The sequence below is a fragment of the Phyllobates terribilis genome, unplaced genomic scaffold, assembly GCF_046119375.1.
Source record: "Phyllobates terribilis strain yellow unplaced genomic scaffold, ASM4611937v1 Scaffold_4__5_contigs__length_816908805, whole genome shotgun sequence".
Classification (NCBI taxonomy): domain Eukaryota; kingdom Metazoa; phylum Chordata; class Amphibia; order Anura; family Dendrobatidae; genus Phyllobates; species Phyllobates terribilis.
In genome coordinates, this window is record NW_027362764.1 from 8861026 (window position 1) to 8886128 (window position 25103).

The window sequence follows — 25103 nt, forward strand, 5'->3', positions numbered from 1 at the left end:
GACTGTGAAATAAGATTCCCGGCTGCTCCAGAGTCCAGTTGGGCTAGTTCGAAATAACGGTTCTCCCCGTAGACGATTGAAACTGACAACAGCAGGGATGGAGAGGATTTATTCTTGTCTAGGTGGACCTCTCTGAGCGAACCTAGACACAGGCGTTTCCCGACCTCTCCGGGCAGGCACGGATCCGGTGCTCCTTACTGCCACAGTAGAAGCAGGTCCCCTCGGCACGGCGTAAGTCCTGACGGGTCTTGACCATCTTGGTCTGGTCGACCTGCATAGGCTCAGGAGGGTGTACCTGGTTAGAGACAGAAGGAGTGACGGGTATCTGAAAAGTAGGAGCTAGACGTGGTAACCTCCTCTCACGGGTGACCTCTCTGGCACGCTCCTGGAACCGTAGGTCAATCCGGGTGGCAAGAGTTATTAAGTCATCGAGAGTGGTAGGAATGTCCCGACCGGCAAGTTCATCTTTAATACGGCCGGACAGACCCTCCCAGAAGACGGAAACCAGAGCGTCGTTATCCCAGGCCAGCTCCGAGGCAAGGGTACGGAACCGTATGGCATATTGGCCCACGGTGAGACTTTCCTGACGGAGGCGTAGCAACGATGATGCGGATGAGGTCTTCCGTCCGGGTTCGTCGAAGACTTTCCGGAAAGCCGTGAGAAAAGCAGGCAAGTTGGACACCAGGGGGTCTCCTCTCTCCCATAGAGGATTTAGCCAGGCCAGGGCCTCCCCGGTGAGATGGGACATGATGAATGCAATTTTGGCGCGGTCGGAGTTAAACTGGTGGGACAATAGTTCAAAGTGCAGGGTGCACTGATTTATGAAGCCCCGAGCCTGGGCTGAGTCGCCTCCGAAGAGAGGAGGTGCAGAAAGCCGAGGTCCGGGGTAGGATATCATGGTGTTAGTGGACAGCGGAGCTGCCGGATTGCGAGACATGGCACTGGCGGAGGTTGTTGGTGGAACAGTCAGAGTGTCCAGGCGAGTATTGACATTCCGCAGGTGACCCAGGATGGACTCCTGTTGGGACCTTTGACGGGACAGTTCATGACACAGGTCCGAGAGCGAGGGAGCTTGGTGCCACCGGGTTCCATGGCCCGAGCAAACTGTAACGGGTCTGGGAGGCGGAACCTCTGGGCTACTATACAAGGGAGCGGTCCTTGTAAGGGAGCGGGTGGCGACCAGGCAGGCAGTCACAGCAGGTGACCGGGACAGTCTCTGGGTGTACGGGCAGGAGGTCACGGCAAGTGATCAGGGCAGTCTCTGGAAGAACGGGCTGGAGGTCACGGCAAGTGACCGGGGCAGTCTCTGGAAGAACGGGCTGGAGGTCACGGCAAGTGACCGGGGCAGTCTCTAGGTAAAGGGTAGGTACGACCTGTGATGGCTGAACCTCCAGGTAGGCTAGCAAGGCAGATGGAGGATGTGTGCTCCCAGGTGAGCAAGCGAGAGTCTCTGGAATAGCAGGTGGTCACAGCACGTGACGGCGGAGACTCCAGGTAGGCAAGCAGGCAGGTAGCGGAGAAGCGCTCCCAGGTGAGCGGGCAAGAGTCTCTGGAATAGCTGGTGGTCACAGCACGTGACAGCGGAGCCTCCGGGCAGGCAAGCAGGCAGGTAGCGAAGAAGCGCTCCCAGGTGAGCGGGCAAGAGTCTGGAATAGCTGGTGGTCACAGCACGTGACAGCGGAGCCTCCGGGCAGGCAAGCAGGCAGGTAGCGGAGAAGCGCTCCCAGGTGAGCGGGCAAGCTGGTCCATAGACAGACTGACCGGAGTTGTAAGGCAGACCATCGGACCTCAGGCAAGCAGGCAGGTAGCTGATGTGCGCTCCCAGGTGAGCGGGCAAGTTGGTCCTTAGACAGACTGACCGGAGTTGTAAGGCAGACCGTCGGACCTCAGGCAGGCAGGCAGGTAACAGGAAATCAGGCAGGATTAGGACAGCAAGCTGGCAGGAATCTGGCAGGTAACTGGCAACGGGACCTGAGGGCTGAAGCAGAGTAGAACGGTGCAACAACATTGCTCGGGCACCTCCATTTTGGAGGAGGTGCCTTATATATGGTAAAGTCCTCCGGCCATTGGCCGGGGACTCCTTAGGACGGCGCGCGTGGCTCCTTTAAGAGGGAGGGAGGGCGCGCGCGCGCGCGCCCTAAGCACAGTGGCCGGGAAGGAGCGCACGCTGCCAGCAGAGCGGGAGAGGTACGCCGGGCACGGAGCAGAGCGGTGAGGGGAACAGCGTCCCTGCCTAGCAGAGGGCAGGGACGCCGGCACTACAGCGTTATTTTAGATGGGACGCAGTCGTCCGGCAGCTATCGCTGTATTCTAGATAGGACGCAGTCGTCCGGCAGCTATCGCGGTATTTTAGATGGGACGCAGTCGTCCGGCAGCTATCGCGGTATTCTAGATGGGACGCAGTCGTCCGGCTGCTATCGCGGTATTCTAGATGGGACGCAGACATCCGGCAGCTATCGCAGTATTCTAGATGGGACGCAGTCGTCCGGCAGCTATCGCGGTATTCTAGATGGGACGCAGTCGTCCGGCAGCTATCGCGGTATTCTAGATGGGACGCAGTCGTCCGGCTGCTATCGCGGTATTCTAGATGGGACGCAGTCATCCGGCAGCTATCGCGGTATTCTAGATGGGACGCAGTCGTCCGGCAGCTATCGCGGTATTCTAGATGGGACGCAGTCGTCCGGCAGCTATCGCGGTATTCTAGATGGGACGCAGTCGTCCGGCAGCTATCGCGGTATTCTAGATGGGACGCAGTCATCCGGCAGCTATCGCGGTATTCTAGATGGGGCGCAGTCGTAAGGCAGCTATCGCAGTATTCTAGATGGGACGCAGTCATCCGGCAGCTATCGCAGTATTCTAGATGGGACGCAGTCATCCGGCAGCTATCGCAGTATTCTAGATGGGACGCAGTCATCCGGCAGCTATCGCGGTATTCTAGTTGGGACGCAGTCATCCGGCAGCTATCGCAGTATTCTAGATGGGACGCAGTCATCCGGCAGCTATCGCGGTATTCTAGTTGGGACGCAGTCGTCCGGCAGCTATCGCGGTATTCTAGATGGGACGCAGTCGTCCGGCAGATATCGCAGTATTCTAGATGGGACGCAGTCGTCCGGCAGCTATCGCAGTATTCTAGATGGGACGCAGTCGTCCGGCAGATATCGCAGTATTCTAGATGGGACGCAGTCGTCCGGCAGCTATCGCGGTATTCTAGATGGGACGCAGTCATCCGGCAGCTATCGAGGTATTCTAGATGGGACGCAGTCGTCCGGCAGCTATCGCAGTATTCTAGATGGGACGCAGTCATCCGGCAGCTATCGCAGTATTCTAGATGGGACGCAGTCATCCGGCAGCTATCGCAGTATTCTAGATGGGACGCAGTCGTCCGGCAGCTATCGCGGTCTTCTAGATGGGACGCAGTCGTCCGGCAGCTATCGCAGTATTCTAGATGGGATGCAGTCCTCCGGCAGCTATCGCGGTCTTCTAGATGGGACGCAGTCGTCCGGCAGCTATCGCGGTATTCTAGATGGGACGCAGTCGTCCAGCAGCTATCGCGGTATTCTAGATGGGACGCAGTCGTCCGGCAGCTATCGCAGTATTCTAGATGAGACGCAGTCGTCCGGCAGCTATCGCGGTATTCTAGATGGGACGCAGTCGTCCGGCAGCTATCGCAGTATTCTAGATGGGATGCAGTCATCCGGCAGCTATCGCGGTCTTCTAGATGTGACGCAGTCGTCCGGCAGCTATCGCGGTATTCTAGATGGGACGCAGTCGTCCAGCAGCTATCGCGGTATTCTAGATGGGACGCAGTCGTCCGGCAGCTATCGCAGTATTCTAGATGAGACGCAGTCGTTCGGCAGCTATCGCGGTATTCTAGATGGGACGCAGTCGTCCGGCAGCTATCGCAGTATTCTAGATGGGACGCAGTCATCCGGCAGCTATCGCGGTCTTCTAGATGGGACGCAGTCGTCCGGCAGCTATCGCGGTATTCTAGATGGGACGCAGTCATCCAGCAGCTATCGCGGTATTCTAGATGGGACGCAGACGTCCGGCAGCTATCGCAGTATTCTAGATGGGACGCAGTCGTCCGGCAGCTATCGCAGTATTCTAGATGGGACGCAGTCGTCCGGCAGCTATCGCAGTATTCTAGATGGGACGCAGTCGTCCGGCAGCTATCGCAGTATTCTAGATGGGACGCAGTCGTCCGGCAGCTATCGCAGTATTCTAGATGGGACGCAGTCGTCCGGCAGCTATCGCAGTATTCTAGATGGGACGCAGTCGTCCGGCAGCTATCGCAGTATTCTAGATGGGACGCAGTCGTCCGGCAGCTATCGCAGTATTCTAGATGGGACGCAGTCGTCCAGCAGCTATCGCGGTATTCTAGATGGGACGCAGTCGTCCGGCAGCTATCGCAGTATTCTAGATGGGACGCAGTCGTCCGGCAGCTATCGCAGTATTCTAGATGGGACGCAGTCGTCCAGCAGCTATCGCGGTATTCTAGATGGGACGCAGTCGTCCGGCAGCTATCGCAGTATTCTAGATGAGACGCAGTCATCCGGCAGCTATCGCGGTATTCTAGATGGGACGCAGTCGTTCGGCAGCTATCGCGGTATTCTAGATGGGACGCAGTCGTCCGGCAGCTATCGCAGTATTCTAGATGGGACGCAGTCGTCCAGCAGCTATCGCGGTATTCTGGAGGGGACGCAGTCGTCCGGCAGCTGTCGCAGTATTCTGGATGGGACGCAGTCGTCCAGCAGCTGTCGCAGTATTCTAGATGGGACGCAGTCGTCCGGCAGCTATCGCAGTATTCTAGATGGGACGCAGTCGTCCGGCAGCTATCGCAGTATTCTAGATGGGACGCAGTCATCCGGCAGCTATCGCAGTATTCTAGATGGGACGCAGTCGTCCGGCAGCTATCGCAGTATTCTAGATGGGACGCAGTCGTCCGGCAGCTATCACGGTATTCTGGAGGGGACGCAGTTTTGCGGCAGCTGTCGCAGTACTTTAGAGGGGACAGTTTTGCGGCAGCTGTCGGGGTATTCTAGAGGGGACACAGTTTTGCGGCAGCTGTCAGGGTATTCTAGAGGGGACGCAGTTTTGATCAAGGATACCCCACGAGGTGAGATTTTGCATGGTGCCCCAGATCGATGTCGATTGACAGTCATTTTGTATTTCTTCCATTTTCTTACTATTGCACCGACAGTCGTCTCCTTCTCGCCCAGCGTCTTACTTATGGTTTTGTAGCCCATTCCAGCTTTGTGCAGCTCTATGATCTTGTCAATGACATTCTTAAAAAGCTCTTTGGTCTTGCCCATGTTGTAGCGGTTTGAGTCTGACTGATTGAGTCTGTGGACAGGAGTCTTTTATACAGGTGACTATGTAAGACAGCTGTCTATAATGCAGGTAACGAGCTGATTAGAAGCGTCTAACTGTTCTGTAGGAGCCAGAACTCATAATGGTTTGTAGGGGGTCAAATACTTATTTCTCACTGCAAAATGCAAAAAAAAATATCTAATTTATACAATGTGATATTCTTGATTTTTTTTTGGGATATTCTATCTCTCAATGTTAAAATTAACCGACCCTTAAAATTATAAACTGTTCCTGTCTTTGTCAGTGGGCAAACTTACAAAAACAGCAAGGGATCAAATACTTATTTCCTTCACTGTAAGTATATGACACATACTCTTAGAATCCTCATACATCACTACAGTTTATTAGAATAGAAAATATATTAATATTCTTCATAACAAAATGTTGCTAGGTTAATTTATTAGCTCTAGTAAATTAATCCACTTTATACCATCTTGAAGATTCAAGCATTATGAAGGATGAAGGCTGAATTCTGTGAAATTATAAAATGTTGCACAGCCAAAATGGAAGTACAGGTGCATCTCACAAAATTAGAATATCACCAAAAAGTGAATTTATTTCAGTTCTTCAATACAAATAGTGAAACTCCTATATTAGATCACTCTGTTTGTAATGAATCTACAGTAGATATTTCACGGGTTTATTTCTGTTAATGTTGAGGATTTTGGCTTACAGCCAATGAAAACACAAAAGTCATTATCTCAGTAAATTAGAATAATTAACAAAAACACCTGCAAAGGCTTCCTAAGCGATTAAAAAGGTCCACAATCATGGGGAAGACTGCTGACATGACAGATGTCCAGAAGGCAGTCATTGACACACTTCCAGAGTCAGGAGGAAGAGTGGAAAGGCCACAATCCAAGCTGCTGGAGGTCTGGTGTGACGTCTCCACAATCGGTGATGGTTTGGGGGGCCATGTCATCTGCTGGTGTAGGTCCACTGTGTTTTATCAAGACCAAAGTCAGCGCAGCCGTCTACCAGGACATTTTACAGCAATTCATGCTTCCCTCTGCCGACAAGCTTTATGGAGATGGAAATGTCATTCCCCAGCAGGACTTGGCCCCTGTCCACACGGCCAAAAGTACCAATACCTGGTTTACACACAACAGTATCACTGTGCTTGATTGGCAGCAAACTCGCCTGATCTTAACCCCATAGAGGATCTATTATAGAGAATCTATGGGGTATTGTCAAGAGGAAGATGAGAGACATCAGACCCAACAATGCAGACGAGCTGAAGGCTGCTATCAAAGCCACCTGGGCTTCCATAACACCTCAGCAGGGCCACAGGCTGATCCCTCCATGACACCGGCTGATCGCCTCCATGCCACAGGCTGATCGCCTCCATGCCACAGGCTGATCGCCTCCATGCCACAGGCTGATCCCTCCATGCCACAGGCTGATCGCCTCCATGCCACAGGCTGATCGCCTCCATGCCACAGGCTGATCGCCTCCATGCCACAGGCTGATCCCTCCATGCCACAGGCTGATCGCCTCCATGCCACAGGCTGATCGCCTCCATGCCACAGGCTGATCGCCTCCATGCCACAGGCTGATCCCTCCATGCCACAGGCTGATCCCTCCATGCCACAGCCTGATCGCCTCCATGCCACAGGCTGATCGCCTCCATGCCACAGGCTGATCGCCTCCATGCCACAGGCTGATCGCCTCCATGCCACAGGCTGATCGCCTCCATGCCACAGGCTGATCGCCTCCATGCCACAGGCTGATCGCCTCCATGCCACAGGCTGATCGCCTCCATGCCACAGGCTGATCCCTCCATGCCACAGGCTGATCCCTCCATGCCACAGGCTGATCGCCTCCATGCCACAGGCTGATCGCCTCCATGCCACAGGCTGATCGCCTCCATGCCACAGGCTGATCGCCTCCATGCCACAGGCAGATCCCTCCATGCCACAGGCTGATCCCTCCATGCCACAGGCTGATCCCTCCATGCCACAGGCTGATCGCCTCCATGCCACAGGCTGATCCCTCCATGCCACAGGCTGATCCCTCCATGCCACAGGCTGATCCCTCCATGCCACATTGCCGCATTGATGCAGTAATTGATCCACAAGGAGCCCGACCAAGTATTGAGGCATTTACTGAACAGACATTTCAGGAGGACGACAAGCTGTTGTTATAAAGTATTCTAATTTACTGAGATAGTGACTGTTGTGTTCTCATTGGCTGTAAGCCATAATCATCAACATTAACAGAAATAACCACGTGAAATAGATCCCTCTGTGTGTAATGACTCTATATAATAGATCCCTCTGTGTGCAATGACTCTATATAATAGATCACTCTGTGTGTAATGTCTCTATATAATAGATCCCTCGGTAATGACTCTATATAATAGATCCCTCTGTAATGACTCTATATAATAGATCCCTCTGTAATGACTCTATATAATAGATCCCTCTGTGTGTAATGACTCTATATAGTACTTCCCTCTGTGTGTAATGACTCTATATAATAGATCCCTCTGCGTGTAATGACTCTATATAATAGATCCCTGTGTGTAATGACTCTATATAATAGATCCCTCTGCGTGTAATGCCTCTATATAATAGATCCCTCTGCGTGTAATGCCTCTATATAATAGATCCCTCTGCGTGTAATGGCTCTATATAATAGATCCCTCTGTCTGTAATGACTCTATATAATAGATCCCTCTGCGTGAAATGACTCTATATAATAGATCCCTCTGCGTGTAATGACTCTATATAATAGATCCCTCTGCGTGTAATGACTCTATATAATAGATCCCTCTGCGTGTAATGACTCTATATAATAGATCCCTCTGCGTGTAATGACTCTATATAATAGATCCCTCTGCGTGTAATGACTCTAAATAATAGACCCCTCTGCGTGTAATGTCTCTATATAATAGATCCCTCTGTGTGTAATGACTCTATATAATAGATCCCTCTGTGTGTAATGACTCTATATAATAGATCCCTCTGTGTGTAATGACTCTATATAATAGATCCCTCTGTGTGTAATGACTCTATATAATAGATCCCTCTGTGTGTAATGACTCTATATAATAGATCCCTCTGTGTGTAATGACTCTATATAATAGATCCTTCTGTGTGTAATGACTCTATATAATAGATCCTTCTGTGTGTAATGACTCTATATAATAGATCCTTCTGTGTGTAATGACTCTATATAATAGATCCTTCTGTGTGTAATGACTCTATATAATAGATCGCTCTGTGTGTAATGGCTCTATATAATAGATCCCTCTGTGTGTAATGACTCTATATAATAGATCCCTCTATGTGTAATGACTCTATATAATATAGGAGTGTCCCTTTTTGATGATATTCTAATATAGTGAGATGCACTTGTATATAATTGCCATTCACAGAATGAACTGTCAACACAACTTAAACTTTTATTTCTTAAAGGGATCTGCCACTCAATTCATGCTGCCCAAACCACAAGGTTGATGATATTCTAATTTAGTGAGATGCACTTGTATATATTCCATGTGTTGGAATCAGATGTGTATATACCATACGCTCACTGTTCGTTCCCCAATAACCGGCCTAGTAGCGGAAGCAGCCGCCTTCTCGTCCATCACTCGGCAGCCAATTACGTAAGTGACCTGACGATTGGGGGCAGGGGAGTTACGTTCCCATGACAAACTGGTGGCAGCGGTGGGATCTCTCCAGTGCCATCTCTGACAAAGTGGTAACAGTGGTGGGTTCTGCGCGATCCCTCGGCTGTTAACCGTGACATACACAATAAACACAACTGTACACACATACACAACATTGGACACATTATACACAACTGTACACACATTATACACTAATGTACAGACTAACATACATATATTCCACACTGTACACACAGGGTAGGGGTACCTGCATCTCTGGGGGTCCCCCTTCATCTCTGATCAGCAGGAGATAACTCTGTCCATCAACCACAATTTCTTTCTTAAATCTTCCACCTGAAATAGGATGGATAAAGTGTGACAACCATATAATACAAAAGTCTGAAAACCAAGACTGCCGTCTGGGTCACCTGGTGACGCTTCCATAGTTCTATACAGCGGGTATAAAAAGTCATGGAAGTAAATCCTACCAAGCGGAAACACTTCAGAACTTTCGTCATCTTTAATGTCGACCACAATCTGTACAAATCCATTGAGAAACGGAAATCATTTTGAGGGGAAAATAAAAACAAATGTAAAATAATGTGTTTAAGTCTGCACACCCCCCTTTTTTACAGGGGATAATGGCTTTATTGGATCAGGTGTTATGGGGAGTGTAAATTTGCTTTTTTATTATTTTTGTTTCTTTTTTTACAGGGGATATTGACTTTAATAGATTAGGCGTTAGGCGAGTATAACTGTGTTTTTTTGTTTTTTAATTTATACTTAAAAAGGGTGTTGACTTTTATTTCAAATAAAGGATTTCATTCATGCTGTGTTTATTTCCAAACTTACTATGGGGTTAGTAATGGGGGCGTCTTATAGACGCCTCTCTATTACTAACCCCTGGGCTTCATGTCAGCTGTCAATACAAGACTGACATAAACCCGAGCCCTATTAGCTCACTTGCCACCGCACAAGGGCAAGTGGGACAAGTGGGAAGAGCCGAGGATAAGTGCTAGATTTGGCGCGTCTTATTGATGCGCCATTTCTGGGGCCGCTGAAGGCTGATGTTATTATCCTTGGAAAAGAACAGAACCCATATGTCCCCTTCCCTGACTATTAATATCAGCCCGCAGCTGTCTGTTTAGCCTTTACTGGTTAGAATTTATAGGGGAACCTACGTCATTTTTTTCTGGGGTCCCCCTGTAATCTAGCTAGTAAACGCTAATAAAATAGCTGTGAGCTATTATGAATAGCCAGGAAACATTTTTGGCTAATGGTCCCTTTTCCTGGCTAGTAATATCATCCTCCAGGGAGTGGCTTTCCCTCTGCTGGTTATAAATAATCGGCGGGAGCCCACGTCATTTATTTTATTTAAATTCGTCATTTTACACAGCACGTACAGTACAGACAAAAAGTTTGGACACACCTTCTCATTTTAATATTTTTCTGTATTTTCATGACTATAAAAATTGTACATTCACACTGAAGGCATCAAAACTATGAATTACCACATGTGGAATTATATACTTAACAAAAAAGTGTGAAACAACTGAAAATATGTCTTATATTCTAGGGTCTTCACAGTAGCCACCTTTTGCTGTGATGACTGCTTTGCACACTCTTGGCATTCTCTTGATGAGCTTCAAGAGGTAGTCACCGGAAATGGTCTTCACTTCACAGGTGTGCCCTGTCAGGTTTAATAAGTGGGATTTCTTGCCTTATAAATGGGGTTGGGAGCATCAGTTGTGTTGTGCAGAAGTCTGGAGGATACACAGATGATAGTCCTACTGAATAGACTGTTAAGCAAAAGGATCACATTCGATAATGTTCAAATCAAAGTGGGGAGCCCCCTCCAGCTATACTGAATAGTCTATGCGATCTTATAGTAAGTTCTTCTTAAATCCTTATTATTTTGTGTAACTGCAGATGTATTGTATTGTCTCCATTTGAAAATCTTGTATATTTTTCATAAACACTGCCTCCCCTTTGGATTAAATATAAAATGTAATAGTTCAGTTTCTGTTTTCCTGTAATCGTACACTCCTCCGAAGTCATACGCTACAAGAACGCAGGCGTCGACCAGGCCTGTAATATAGTTCAAACTGTGACGGTGGTGGCAGCGAATAAGATTAACTGGGTTATCGTGAAGCTGACAGTGACCGTACAGGGGCATATACACATATTCCATGCGTTGGAATCCGGAGGTTTGTATGCCATATGCTTTTTGCTCACTTGCCGATCGCTACATAGTGAGTAATCAGGATCGTGTGGGCCGACCGAGAGGCTGCTGGGCGCCAGGCCCCGGGCCGACCGAGAGGCTGCTGGGCGCCGGGGCCCGGGCCGACCGAGAGGCTGCTGGGCGCCGGGGCCCGGGCCGACCGAGAGGCTGCTGGGCGCCGGGGCCCGGGCCGACCGAGAGGCTGCTGGGCGCCGGGGCCCGGGCCGACCGAGAGGCTGCTGGGCGCCGGGGCCCGGGCCGACCGAGAGGCTGCTGGGCGCCGGGGCCCGGGCCGACCGAGAGGCTGCTGGGCGCCGGGGCCCGGGCCGACCGAGAGGCTGCTGGGCGCCGGGGCCCGGGCCGACCGAGAGGCTGCTGGGCGCCGGGGCCCGGGCCGACCGAGAGGCTGCTGGGCGCCGGGGCCCGGGCCGACCGAGAGGCTGCTGGGCGCCGGGGCCCGGGCCGACCGAGAGGCTGCTGGGCGCCGGGGCCCAGGCCGAACGAGAGGCTGCTGGGCGCCGGGGCCCAGGCCGACCGAGACGCTGCTGGGCGCCGGGGCCCAGGCCGACCGAGACGCTGCTGGGCGCCGGGGCCCAGGCCGACCGAGACGCTGCTGGGCGCCGGGGCCCAGGCCGACCGAGACGCTGCTGGGCGAACACTTCAACAACAAGTTTGCTGAAGTGTATATGCCCCAAAGGGACATCTGTGTGGATGAGTCCTTAATTGCTTTTAAGGGGCGGATTGGATTCCGGCAGTACCTGCCCAGTATAGGGCAAGGTACGGAATCAAGCTGTATAAACTTTGTGAGAGTACCTCAGTGTACACTCACAAGTTTAGAGTTTACGAAGGGAAGGACTCCCGGATTGAACCCCCTGAATGCCCCCCTGTTCTGGGAGTGAGTGGGAAAATTGTGTGGGACTTGGTGTACCCACTGCAGGATAAAGGTTATCACCTGAGCGTGGATAACTTTTATACCAGTGTCCCTCTCTTCAAGTCCCTCTCTGCGCGACGTACCGCAGACTGCGGTACTGTCTGCAAAAATCAGAGAGGCCTCCTAAAGACGCTAATTGGGCAGATGCTCAGAAGGGATGAGAGCAGAGCCCAATGTAGCGACCACCAGCTGATGGTCAAGTACAAGGACAAGAGGGATGTCCTTCTCTTGACCACCATACATGGTGATGGCAGCACCCTCAGCACTGTACGAGGTTCCACTACACAGGTTGGCAAACCAGATTATCTAGTGGGGTACAACAAATACATGGGGGGAGTTGATCTCTCTGATCAAGTCCTCCAGCCGTACAGTGCTTTGAGAAAGGCCAAGGTATGGTATAAGAAGCTGGCCCTGCATATTGTACAGATGGCAATGCACAACGCTTTCCTTCTATCACGATGTGCAGGCCAGACTTCTATGTCGTATCTTCACTTCCAGGAGACCGTTATCAAGGCCCTGATATTTGGCAGCGGTGATGGAGCGGGCCTCAGTACTTCCGGAACTGAAGGACCGAGAATTGTACCGGGCCAGCATTTCCCGGGAGAGGTCCCTCACAGCGGAAAAAAAGGTAAGTCACAAAAGAGGTGCCGAGTGTGTAACTCTAACCCTAACCCTAAGGGGAATACGCAAGGACACCATTTATCAATGTGACACTTGCCCCGCCAAACCTGGCCTGTGTTTGAAAGACTGCTTCAAAAGGTACCATACTTCCATGGACTATTAAATAAATTTCTGACGTATGACAACCTGATGAACACTACACAGCTGACGTATGACACTACATTATAAAATTAAAAAATCACTCACCACTTCCAAATAGGGGGCACTTATTGGGCATTTCCACTGTTTAGGCCCATCAGGGGCTCTGAGAATGTGACATGACACCCGCAGACCGTTCCATCAAAGTCTGCATTCCAAAGAGTCACCGCTTCCCTTCCGAGCCCTGCCATGCGCCCAAACAGTAGTTTTCTCCAAAACATGGGGTATCAGCGCACTCAGGAGAAACTGGACAATAGATTTTGATGTCCACTTTCCCCTGTTACCCTTGTGAAAATATCACTGGCCTCTATCACTTCAACAAATTTAAGTGTGGACATGACTTCAATACCTGCACACAATGACATGGACTTCGAGACTAAAAAAAATATTAGAAATCTGTTCTCCGGCTTTGAGAAAAGTATGAAGACCGAGATAAGACATCAACTTGATGCTGATTTTTTGAGTATCGGTATTGATCGAAAAATTATACCGAAGGGTCTAGAGATTCATTTTGAAAGTACTTTTTCGAATGATACAGATTTTTCAGATAAATGGAAAGAGATTTTAGATAAATGCTCATATGAATTAAGGTCCCTCCTAGTACACAAACAGTTAGCCATAAAAGCCACTGATATACAGTACAAACCAAAAGTTTGGACACACCTTCTCATTTAAAGATTTTTCAGTATTTTCATGACTATGAAAATTGTACATTCACACTGAAGGCATCAAAACTATGAATTACCACATGTGGAATTATATACTTAACAAAAAAGTGTGAAACAACTGAAAATATGTCTTATATTCTAGGGTCTTCACAGTAGCCACCTTTTGCTTTGATGACTGCTTTGCACCCTCTTGGCATTCTCTTGATGAGCTTCAAGAGGTAGTCACCGGAAATGGTCTTCACTTCACAGGTGTGCCCTGTCAGGTTTAATAAGTGGGATTTCTTGCCTTATAAATGGGGTTGGGACCATCAGTTGTGTTGTGCAGAAGTCTGGTGGATACACAGCTGATAGTCCTATTGAATAGACTGTTAGAATTTGTATTATGGCAAGAAAAAAGCAGCTAAGTAAAGAAAAACGAGTGGCCATCATTACTTTAAGAAATGAAGGTCAGTCAGTCCGAAAAATTGGGAAAACTTTGAAAGTGTCCCCAAGTGCAGTTGCAAAAACCATCAAGCGCTACAAAGAAACTGGCTCACATGAGGACCGTCCCAGGAAAGGAAGACCAAGAGTCACCTCTGCTTCTGAGGATAAGTTTATCCGAGTCACCAGCCTCAGAAATCTCAGGTTAACAGCAGCTCAGATTAGAGACCAGGTCAATGCCACACATAGTTCTAGCAGCAGACACATCTCTACAACAACTGTTAAGAGGAGACTTTGTGCAGCAGGCCTTCATGGTAAAATAGTTGCTAGGAGACCACTGCTAAGGACAGACAACAAGCAGAAGAGACTTGTTTGGGCTAAAGAACACAAGGAATGGACATTAGACCAGTGGAAATCTGTACTTTGGTCTGATGAGTCCAAATTTGAGATCTTTGGTTCCAACCACCGTGTCTTTGTGCGACGCAGAAAAGGTGAACGGATGGACTCTACATGCCTGGTTCCCACCGTGAAGCATGGAGGAGGAGGTGTGATGGTGTGGGGGGCTTTGCTGGTGACATTGTTGGGGATTTATTGAAAATTGAAGGCATACTGAACCAGCATGGCTACCACAGCATCTTGCAGCGGCATGCTATTCCATTCGGTTTGCGTTTAGTTGGACCATCATTTATTTTTCAACAGGACAATGACCCCAAACACCTCCAGGCTGTGTAAGGGCTATTTGCCCAAGAAGGAGAGTGATGAGGGGCTACGCCAGATGACCTGGCCTCCACAGTCACCAGACCTGAACCCAATCGAGATGGTTTGGGGTGAGCTGGACCGCAGAGTGAAGGCAAAAGGGCCAACAAGTGCTAAGCATCTCTGGGAACTCCTTCAAGATTGTTGGAAGACCATTTCCGGTGACTACCTCTTGAAGCTCATCAAGAGAATGCCAAGAGTGTGCAAAGCAGTCAAAGCAAAAGGTGGCTACTGTGAAGACCCTAGAATATAAGACATATTTTCAGTTGTTCACACTTTTTTGCTAAGTATATAATTCCACATGTGGTAATTCATAGTTTTGATGCCTTCAGTGTGAATGTACAATTGTCATAGTCATGAAAATACAGAAAAATGTTTAAATGAGAAGGTGTGTCCAAACTTTTGGTCTGTACTGTATGTGAACAACTAATGGAGAAATTGCAACAGTATGAAAAATGGGTTTATTATTGTACTATAAATGAGGATACAAATCGTAACCTTCAAATGTATGAAAATAATTTAATGGAAACAAAAACTAAAAAACTACGGAGAGATGTTTGAAATCGCATCTGATAAAAAATATAAAAATAAAAATAATTCTAAAACTAATATGATTAATAATAAGAATAATTACAACCATTAGGGAATATTGAAGGTCTATCGAAAAAACAAAGAGACACAGGAGATCGTCTACGAATCTTTTACAACTCTAAAATAGCAGGAGCAAATTCTAATGAGAAAAACATTGATCTAAGAATAAATAAGAATGTCATTAATAAAAATTTTACCTATAAATCAGGACATAAAACAACAAAAAAATTTAATAATGCTATGCCTTCTTCCAACCATATAGGAGATGAAAATATCAATATTGAATCCACATCTATAATTAATTCACAATTTTCCTTAAAAAATATCCCTGACTGCGAGATATTTAATCCTGATAATAACAATACCTGGTGATACTGAGAAAAATGAGGCAGAATGTTCCTCTGATCTTAGTATCTTTACTACAGATAGTAATGAGGAGACACATGTACCCTCCATTACAAGCTCTAGGCCCACCTCAATCATCCCTTAATGAAATAGACCCTCTCCAAACTCCCCCTCTGCTAGAAACATTAGTACCCAAAATAGTAGCCAAATCCCTACAAGCCCCCTCCTTAACACCTATAGATCAATTTCTCCCCTCAGATAATAGCAGCTCAAAGACAAATAACCAGCTTCTTCCCCACACTAATAGCCCCCAAAAAAGAAAAGAAGTACCAGGGGCTGCAGGGGTGGTAGAAGAGTCCAATTCAAAAAAGATAAAAAATCCAAGTTTATTAGAACAAACTCAACAAAAGGGGCTTTTTTCAAAAATAAAATTTCCCCTAAATCCTCAAAAAATCTTCAACTTGTCCTCGCATGTGATTACACAAGAGGAAGAAAAGGTCTTGAGTAAAGGGTTAAACCTTTGCCCCACACAACACAGCAATAATTTTGAGCTTTTTATTGATCTTAATCGCTATATAAGGCGTCTTACCCTAAAAAGACACTTTGTATCATAGAATCATAGAATGGTAGAGTTGGAAGGGACCTCCTGGGTCATCTGGTCCAACCCCCTGCTCAAAGCAGGATTCACTAGATCATCTCAGACAGATGTCTGTCCAGCCTCTGTTTGAAGACATCCATTGAAGGGGAACTCACCACCTCTCGTGGCAGCCTGTTCCACTCATTAATCACCCTAACTGTCAAAAAGTTTTTTCTAATATCTAATCTGTGTCTCCTCCCATTTAGTTTCATCCCATTGCTTCTAGTCTTTCCTTGTGCAAATGAGAATAAAGATGATCCTTCTACAATGTGACAGCCCTTGACATATTTGTAGACAGCTATTAAGTCTCCTCTCAGTCTTCTTTTTTGCAAGCTAAACATTCCCAAATCCTGCAACCGTTCCTCATAGGACATGGTTTGCAGACCAGTCACCATTCTGGTCGCTCTTCTCTGAACTTGCTCCAGTTTGTCGAGGTCTTTTTTAAAATGTGGTGCCCAAAACTGTACACAGTATTCCAGATGAGGTCTGACCAAAGAGGAGTAAAGACCGATAATGACTTCACGTGATCTAGACTGTATGCTTCTGTTAATACATCCCAGAATTGTATTTGCATTTTTTGCTGCTGCATCACACTGTTGACTCATGTTCAGTCTATGATCTATTAGTATACCTAAGTCTTTTTCACATGTACTGTTGCTTAGCTCTATTCCTCCCATTCTGTATATGCTTTTTTCATTTTTATTGCCCAGATGTAGTACTTTGCATTTTTCCCTGTTAAAAAACATTCTGTTGGTTGCTGCCCACTGCTCCAGTTTATTTAGGTCTTTTTGAATCCTCTCTCTCTCTTCTCTAGTATTAGCTATCCCTCCTAGCTTTGTGTCATCAGCAAATTTAATCAGTTTACCCTCAATTCCTTCATCTAAATCATTGATGAAGATGTTGAACAATACAGGTCCCAGGACAGAGCCCTGTGGTACCCCACTTGAGACATTCATCCAGCTGGATGTGAAGCCATTTACAACCACCCTTTGAGTCCGATCACTAAGCCAGTTATGAATCCACCTAACAGTTGCCTGGTCCATTGCATACTTGGTCATTTTTTCAATAAGGATGGTGTGAGATACTTTGTCAAATGCTTTGCTGAAGTCAAGATATACTATATCTACAGCATTTCCCTGATCCACCCAGTCAGTGATTCTGTCATAGAAGGAAATTAAGTTAGTCTGACATGACTTGTTAGTTACAAACCCATGCTGACTCTGGTTAATCACTTCAGTCTTATCCATGTACTTACATACATGTTGTTTAATAATTTGTTCAAAGATCTTTCCTGGTATAGAAGTCAGACTCACCGGCCTATAGTTCCCTGGGTCCACCTTCTTCCCCTTTTTGAAGATAGGAACAACATTTGCTCTTCTCCAGTCTTCTGGGACTTCTCCTGTTCTCCAAGAATTTTCAAAGATTATGGAGAGTGGTTCTAAAATTTCTTCTACGATCTCCTTCAGTACTCTGGGGTGTAATTCATCTGGACCTGGAGACTTGAACTCATTTATGTTAGCTAAATATTCCCTCACAATCTTTCTGTTTACAGATAACTTGGATTCCTCTATTCCTTTAAAAGGACAGTGAAGATCAGTTGATGTTACATTTTCTTTCTGAGAGAAAACAGATGCAAAATAGGAATTAAAAAGTTCGGCCTTCTCAACATCCTCTCTTACCATTTCTCCATTTTCATCCTGTAAAAATCCTATAGCATCTTTGACTTTTCTTTTACTTTTGACATACCCCCAAAATCCTTTTTTATTGCTTTTGACATCTCTTGCAAGCCTTAATTCATTGTCAGCTTTAGCTAACCTGATACGTGCCCTGCAGGATCTGCAGACTGCATTATAATCTTCTTTAGATATGCCTCCCTCTTTCCATTTAATAAACATTTCTTTCTTTCTTTCTTTTTAGCATGTGTTTAAGTTCTGTGTTCATCCATCCTGGTTTCCTTAAATGCTTCCCATTCTTCCTACTTTTCGGGATTGTTAACGATTGTGCTTTGAGAATCTCATTTTTAAAAATTTCCCATCCTTCCTGGACATTTTTGTCCTTAAGGACATCCAGCCATTGGATCCCTCCTATTCTCTTTCTGAGTCTCTTAAAATCTGCCTTTCTAAAATCTAACCTTGAAGTTTGAGTCTTCACATGTCTTCCTCCTCTAGTTATCCAAAATTCTATAATAGCATGATCGCTGCCTCCGAGGGTCCCAGCCACTTTTACCTCCTCAACCATTTCCTCCCTGTTTATAAGGATTAGATCCAAAGTAGCAGATCCCCTTGTTTTCTCCCATCCTTTTGGAAGATAAAGTCAGCAAGAGAGGATAAGAATTTGCTTGACCTGTTAGCTTTACTTGAGAGAGATTCCCAACAAATGTCTGGATAGTTGAAATCTCCCATGACCACTACGTCATATTTTTTGGAGAACTTGGTCATTTGATACATAAAGAGTTCATCCATATCTTCAGCTTGCCCAGGTGGCCTGTAGTAAATGCCTACAATGGTGTCCTTTCCGTTGTTCTCTCCTTGTATTCTTACCCAAACAGTTTCCACAGAACTCCCAGTCTCTGAAGCTTCAATCTCTGTGCAGATATTCGCTTTTCTAACATACAATGCAACACCTCCTCCTCGTTTATCAAGTCTGTTTCTTGCAAATAAGTTGTATCCTTTTAGCCTTTTATTCCAATCATGTGTATCGTCCCACCAAGTTTCAGTGATTCCAATGACATCATATTCCTTTTCCTGCATTAGTAGTTCCAATTCTCCTTGTTTGTTGCCCATGCTTTGTGCATTTGTATAAAAACATTTTAGTTTGTGATTGGTTTCTCTTCCTCCCATATTTTTATTATTTAGATTTTTTTGTCTTTGTTCTTCCTTTCCACTTCCAGTAGCAGAGATCTCAATAGTATTTGTCAGCTGTATGGCTTTTTCTGGCCTTTTGCTTCCCTTCCCACATTGTTCTAGTTTAAAGCTCTTCTGATGAGTGTAGCAAGGCGACTTCCAAATACATGTTTTCCAGTCTTCGTAAGGTGCACCCCATCTCTAGCAAGTAGTCCATCGTATAGGTAATTCATCCCGTGATCCAGAAATCCAAATCCTTGTTGACGGCACCATCGACGTAGCCAGTTGTTCACCTGTAGAATCTTATTCCACCTCATTGTTCCATGGCCATCCACTGGGAGGATGGATGAGAAGACCACCTGCGCTCCCAATTCTTTCACTTTCTTGCCTAAGTCTTCAAAGTCACTGCAGATGGTTTCCAGGTCCTTTCCTGCGGTGTCATTTGTCCCCACATGTATTAGCAGGAATGGGTAGTGATCTGTAGGTCTGAAGAGTCTTGATATCCTGTCAGACACATCTTTAATTTTTGCTCCTGGAAGACAGCACATTTCTCTTGAGGTTATGTCTGGTCTGCAGATAGCGGCCTCTGTTCCTCTTAACAGGGAATCCCCCATGACCACCACTCTCCGTTTTTTCTTCACAACATTCTTCTTTCTCCATCCAGGAGGATTCTGAGGGCTTACAAGGTTATTCATTGCTGGCAGAGTCTTATCTTGCTGTATTTCTTCATGGTTCTCCTGCGTGAGAGCCTGGTACTGGTTCCTGAGCAGTATGGGTGCTGACTGCCTCTCGATCCTCCGGCTTCTCTGGGTCACAGGCTTCCATTCCTCTGTTTCATCAGGTGCAGTTCGAATTTCTTCTCTTTCTGAATCATGAAGAGATAATTCTGCTCTGTCTAAGAACTCTTCACCTTCCTTAATGATTTTCAAGGTAGTTAACCTCTCTTCTAGATTTCGCAACTTTTCCTCCAACAGGGACACAAGCTGCATTTCTGGCATGTTAAGTTTGGCTTTTCCACTGGCAAGTCTGTGAACATGTAGCAGGATATGCAGCTCACCAAATGGCTCCTGGACTCTTCCATGTTCTTATTGTTAATGTTCTGAAAACAGTGAAAAAAGCTTCAATATGCGTGCGCTGGCAGGCGCGCGGTTTACTGATGTCCTCTTTCCAGCTCCAACAGCCAAAATCCAGTGTTCTTTGAGCTCGCGGAGACTCTTCACTTACCCCAAAATGCAGTGGGAATATGCAAATTATCTCCTCAGGACTCCTCCCCTGGTTATCGCAAGATCATAATAAAGGGAAAAATGACAAAAACATCGCTTTAAAGAATAAGAAAGAGCTGGAACAAACGGCAAAGATAAGAAATGAAACCCCCTATATACATATGGAAGCGAGACCACCATCTGCCTCTAATCCCACACATCATAGGGGGAGCTATAGTGAAACATTTGTATCTCTAGTAGGGGATGATTTCCAGAAGTTGGATACTATTGATAAAATAAAGAGCAACGATAAAAAATGTAAAAATCTACGTAAGAAATCAAAAACTGCCAAAAAAATGCTAAATATAAGATTAACCCCCAAGAAAGAGAAGCCCTAAAAAATCTAAGAGAACACCGAAATAATAATCAGAGGGGCTGATAAAGGCGGCGGTACTGTCATCCAAGATGGGAAGGATTATAAATACTATCCAACCGAAAATACTACAAGAAACTGGAAAAGGGTCCTACTGGTGATTCTCTGAAGAATACCACCTATTTCTGAATGATCTGAGGAAGGAATTATAACAAAAAGAGAGAAAACATTTCTAGTTAAAGAACCCCAAAGTCCATAAGGACCTCGTAAATCCACCGGGACGACCTATTATTTCGGGGATTAATTCTCTCACTACCTGCATTCACATTTACAAGCACATGTCACATCACTACCCTCATATTTGAAAGACTCGAACCCCCTCATTAGTCTCTTGGAGGGAATGGATTGGGAGGAGAATTTTTTATTTCTAACCTTAGATGTGGTAGCATTATATTCAAATATAGAACAAGAAGATGAAGAAGTAGAATTCCTTCTGACTGGTTTGCAATTCATTTTGCGTCATAACGTCTTTGAGTTTGATGGACACTGTACCTGCAGCAGCAGGGTACCGCAATGGGGGCACGGCTAGCCCCAAGTTTTGCAAATTTATTTATGGGGCTATTCGAGTCCCTATCCCCACTTAATTCAGAAAAATACAAAGACAACATGATAATGTATAAACGTTTTATAGATGACTTAATAATCATCTGGAGGGGGGATATAGAACAAGCCCATCTGCTGGTGAGGGAAATGAATCAAAACACATGGGGTATTTCCTTTACGTCCACTATCGGCGCAGAAAAAATAGTTTACTTGGATTTAGAGATTTCACATATGAAAAAGAAAATAGTAACAAAAACACATTTTAAAAAAGTAGACATCAATGGATATTTACATTATAACACACTATACTAAATGGAAGAATTATAGTAGTAAACAGGATTATATAACACAAAGCAAGATCCTGACTAACAGATTTCGGGGGAAGAAAGTATCCAAAAACCCTAATACAACAAGCTTGTAAGGTTAACTTAGCAAAAACTCAGGGTGAATGTTTGAAAAAAAAACGCTTGAAAATACTAGAGAAAAAAGCACTGAAAAAACTGTGAGAAAAATGCCGTCATGGATATAACTAAATCTCACCTGAAATCTAATGATGAGAAATGGCCGCTCAATTTCATTACAACCTATAATAAAGATAACGAAAAAATATGTGGAATCTTGAAAAAACACTGGTAGATCTTAAAACAAGATCCCTTGCTACGAAATGTATTACCACCAAGAAGGGGAAAAGCAATAAGGAACATGGCAGCTCCCAGCCGACTGGAAAACGTCATGTAAAACCACAATTGCTCAAAAAAGGTGAATAAACCTGGAGGATATAAATGCAACCAGAGAAAATGTCAGCGCTGCCATAATATACAATATACAACAGCAAATAGTGTCCAAGAGTCCAGGGGAAATATTCCAGATAGAACAGCATTCGACATGTACAAGCGACTTTGTTCTAAACGTTATAGATTGTGACTGTGCCCTCCAGCATGTGCGGAGGACCACCCGAATGGTCCAAACCCGACCGAATGGCCACAGACACAACGCCAGAGGCGGCTCCTTATCCACAGTCTATCAGGACACCTTCTGCTGACACATAAAGAAGAATTCGATTGAACAGATCCCTGGAGATGTTTCCAACAGGAAAGAACATAAATAGGATTCCTTCCGGATATACAGATGGAGGACTCTGCACCCAGACGGCCTCAACGATAAATTACAGAACATATAATACCGCTACATTTTTGGGGTTAAAAATCGAAGTCTGCAAACCTTGTAAATGAGGTGGAGGGAGAAATAAAAAGAAAAATTAAGCCCCCAGAGACTAAACTGCGAGGGGCTGAATGGAGTAAATCCGCCAGTATTGTATTGTAAATGTATGAGATCTGATCCCGGCAGATACTGCTTCATCTATTGGTGGGAATTCGTTATACCTTAGAATCGGGAGGAATATTTTTCCTCATCAGTGAAGCAGTAAATAGGATAGTAAATGGAGTCATATCACAAATCATTTCATTCATTTTATAGAAAAAAAAATTTTTTTTATTGAATAGGAAAGAACAATGTATAGTGATGATTTTTTCCCCTTTCTAAATCAATACAGAGTTCACTTTTAATTAACCCCTTAACACCTTCTAGAAGTTCACGTGTGTTTTAAATTGATGAAAATTGATCGAGGGGTTGGATTAGTTCCTCCTCCTCTTTTTATTTTATATAAATGTATCCTTAAAAGACAATTCTGATTTTACCTGATGAAGGCTAATGTTATGTATAGCCGAAACGCGTTGTTTGTATAGAAATAAACTGGATTATTCCTGAAAGATTTGGAGTAAGTAATGAATCCCCTGGAAGCGCTCCCTGACAAACTGGAAACTCTTTCTTCCACTACATTATAAAATTCAAAAACCAGCCACCACTTCCAAAAAGGGGGCATTTATTGGGCATTTCCACTGTTTAGGTCCATCAGAGGCTCGGAGAACGTGACATGACGCCCACAGACCGTTCCATCAAAGTCACTGCTTCAAGTCCAAGCCCTGCCATGCGCCCAAACAGTAGTTTTCTCCAGCACATGGGGTATCCGCATACTCAGGGGAAACTGGACAACAGATTTTGAGGTCCACTTTCCCCTGTTACCCTTGTGAAAATACTTTTTTTTAACATTTTTGTGGAAAAAATGTTTTGTTTTTTTATTTTCACAAGTCAACATTATAATTTTCTGTGAGGCACCTGGGGGTTCAAAGTGTTCACCACACATCTAGATAAGTTCCTTAAGGGGTCTAGTTTTCAAAATTGGGTCACTTGTGGGGGGTTTCCACTGTTTAGGCACATCAGGGGCTCTCTTTAAACGTGAAATGGGGTCCGCTGTCAATATCAGCGAGTTTGGCATTGACAACGTCAAATGGCGCTCCTTCCCTGCCGTGCGCCCAAACAATGGCTTTCCCCCACATATGAGGTATCAGCGTGCTCAGGAGAAATTGCACAACAACTTTTGGGGTCCAATTTCTCCTGGTACCCTTCTAAAAATAAAAAATTGGGGTCTAAAATAAAATTTTAGTGAAAAAAAGTAAAATGTTCATTTTTTCCTTTCACATTCAATTAATTGGTGTGAAGCGCGTGAAGGGTTAATAAAGTTCTTGAATGTGGTTTTGAGCACCTTGAGGGGTGCAGTTTTTAGAATGGTGTCACTTTTGGGTATTTTCTGTGATAAAGGCCTCTCAAAGTCACTTCAAATGTGATGTGGTCCCTAGAAAAATGGTTTTGTAAATTTTGTTGGAAAAATGAGAAATCGCTGGTCAACTTTTAACCCTTATAGCTCCATAACAAAAAAAATGTTGATTCTAAAATTGTGCTGATGTAAAGTAGACATGTGGGAAATGTTATTTATTAACTATTTTGTGTGACATATCTCTCTGATTTAACGGCATAAAAATTCAAAGTTTGGAAATTGAAAAATTTTCAAACTTTTCGCCAAATTTTCATTTTTTTCACAAATAAACACAAGTGATATCGAAGAAATTTTACCACTATCATGAAGTACAATATGTCACGAAAAAAAAGAGTCTCAGAATCAGGGGGATCCGCTGAAGCTTCAGAGTAATTACCTCATAAAGTGACAGTGGTCAGAATTGGAAAAATTGGCCCGGTCATTAATGTGCAAACCACCCTCCGGGGTAAAGGGGTTAAAAATCTCTCAAATCTCCCCTCCAGACTCTTCAGTCCCCTCTCCCCTATCCCATTCGCCCTGAGAAGAGCTAGCAATCTAAAAAGCTGTTTCTACATAAAGTGGCAGTGCATATAAGAAGTGTCAAACTTAATTATCCAGGCTAATTACCATACGAAATGGAGCTCCTAGTAAAAGAGACATGTGTGACGAATAGACACCTTTGAACATATGGGCCAGAGACTGAATGAGTTGTGTATTTGACTAGGAGAAGACAGGAAACATCTTGTTAGGCTTCAAAGGGAAATGTCGCGCCAGGTGTGGGAAAGAATTAGTGCAACACAGAGGGAAGAGGGAAAGGAAGCCCAGATATTAGGGAAAGGGGGAAGTGGAGACCTCCTAGTCTGGTCTAGTGTCACCCTGTCTCAACTACAAACCCTATATTGCCTCTTCAGCAATCGCCACACGCGTGCCTCGCCCTGTCTTTCCCTGGCATATGGCTAAGGCTAGGGATGGGAGGAGATGAGCACTAGTCGATCTCCACTAAACACTATAAACAACAAGGGTAGACAAACATCGGGAGAATGCTTAGCTTTAGACGA

The 25103-nt window shown here is 45.5% G+C and overlaps 1 protein-coding gene across 5 annotated transcripts in view; it reads right to left on the reverse strand.

The window, feature by feature from the left end:
• The window catches only part of AGAP3 (ArfGAP with GTPase domain, ankyrin repeat and PH domain 3), a 447006-nt gene that overhangs the window by 316022 nt on the left and 105881 nt on the right, over nucleotides 1-25103 (reverse strand). For all 5 annotated transcript variants that reach the window (XM_073677119.1, XM_073677116.1, XM_073677118.1 and 2 more), the window contains exon 4: nucleotides 9252-9337. In XM_073677119.1, the coding sequence (XP_073533220.1) occupies nucleotides 9252-9337 (86 nt within the window). The remainder of the gene's footprint in view (nucleotides 1-9251; nucleotides 9338-25103) is intronic.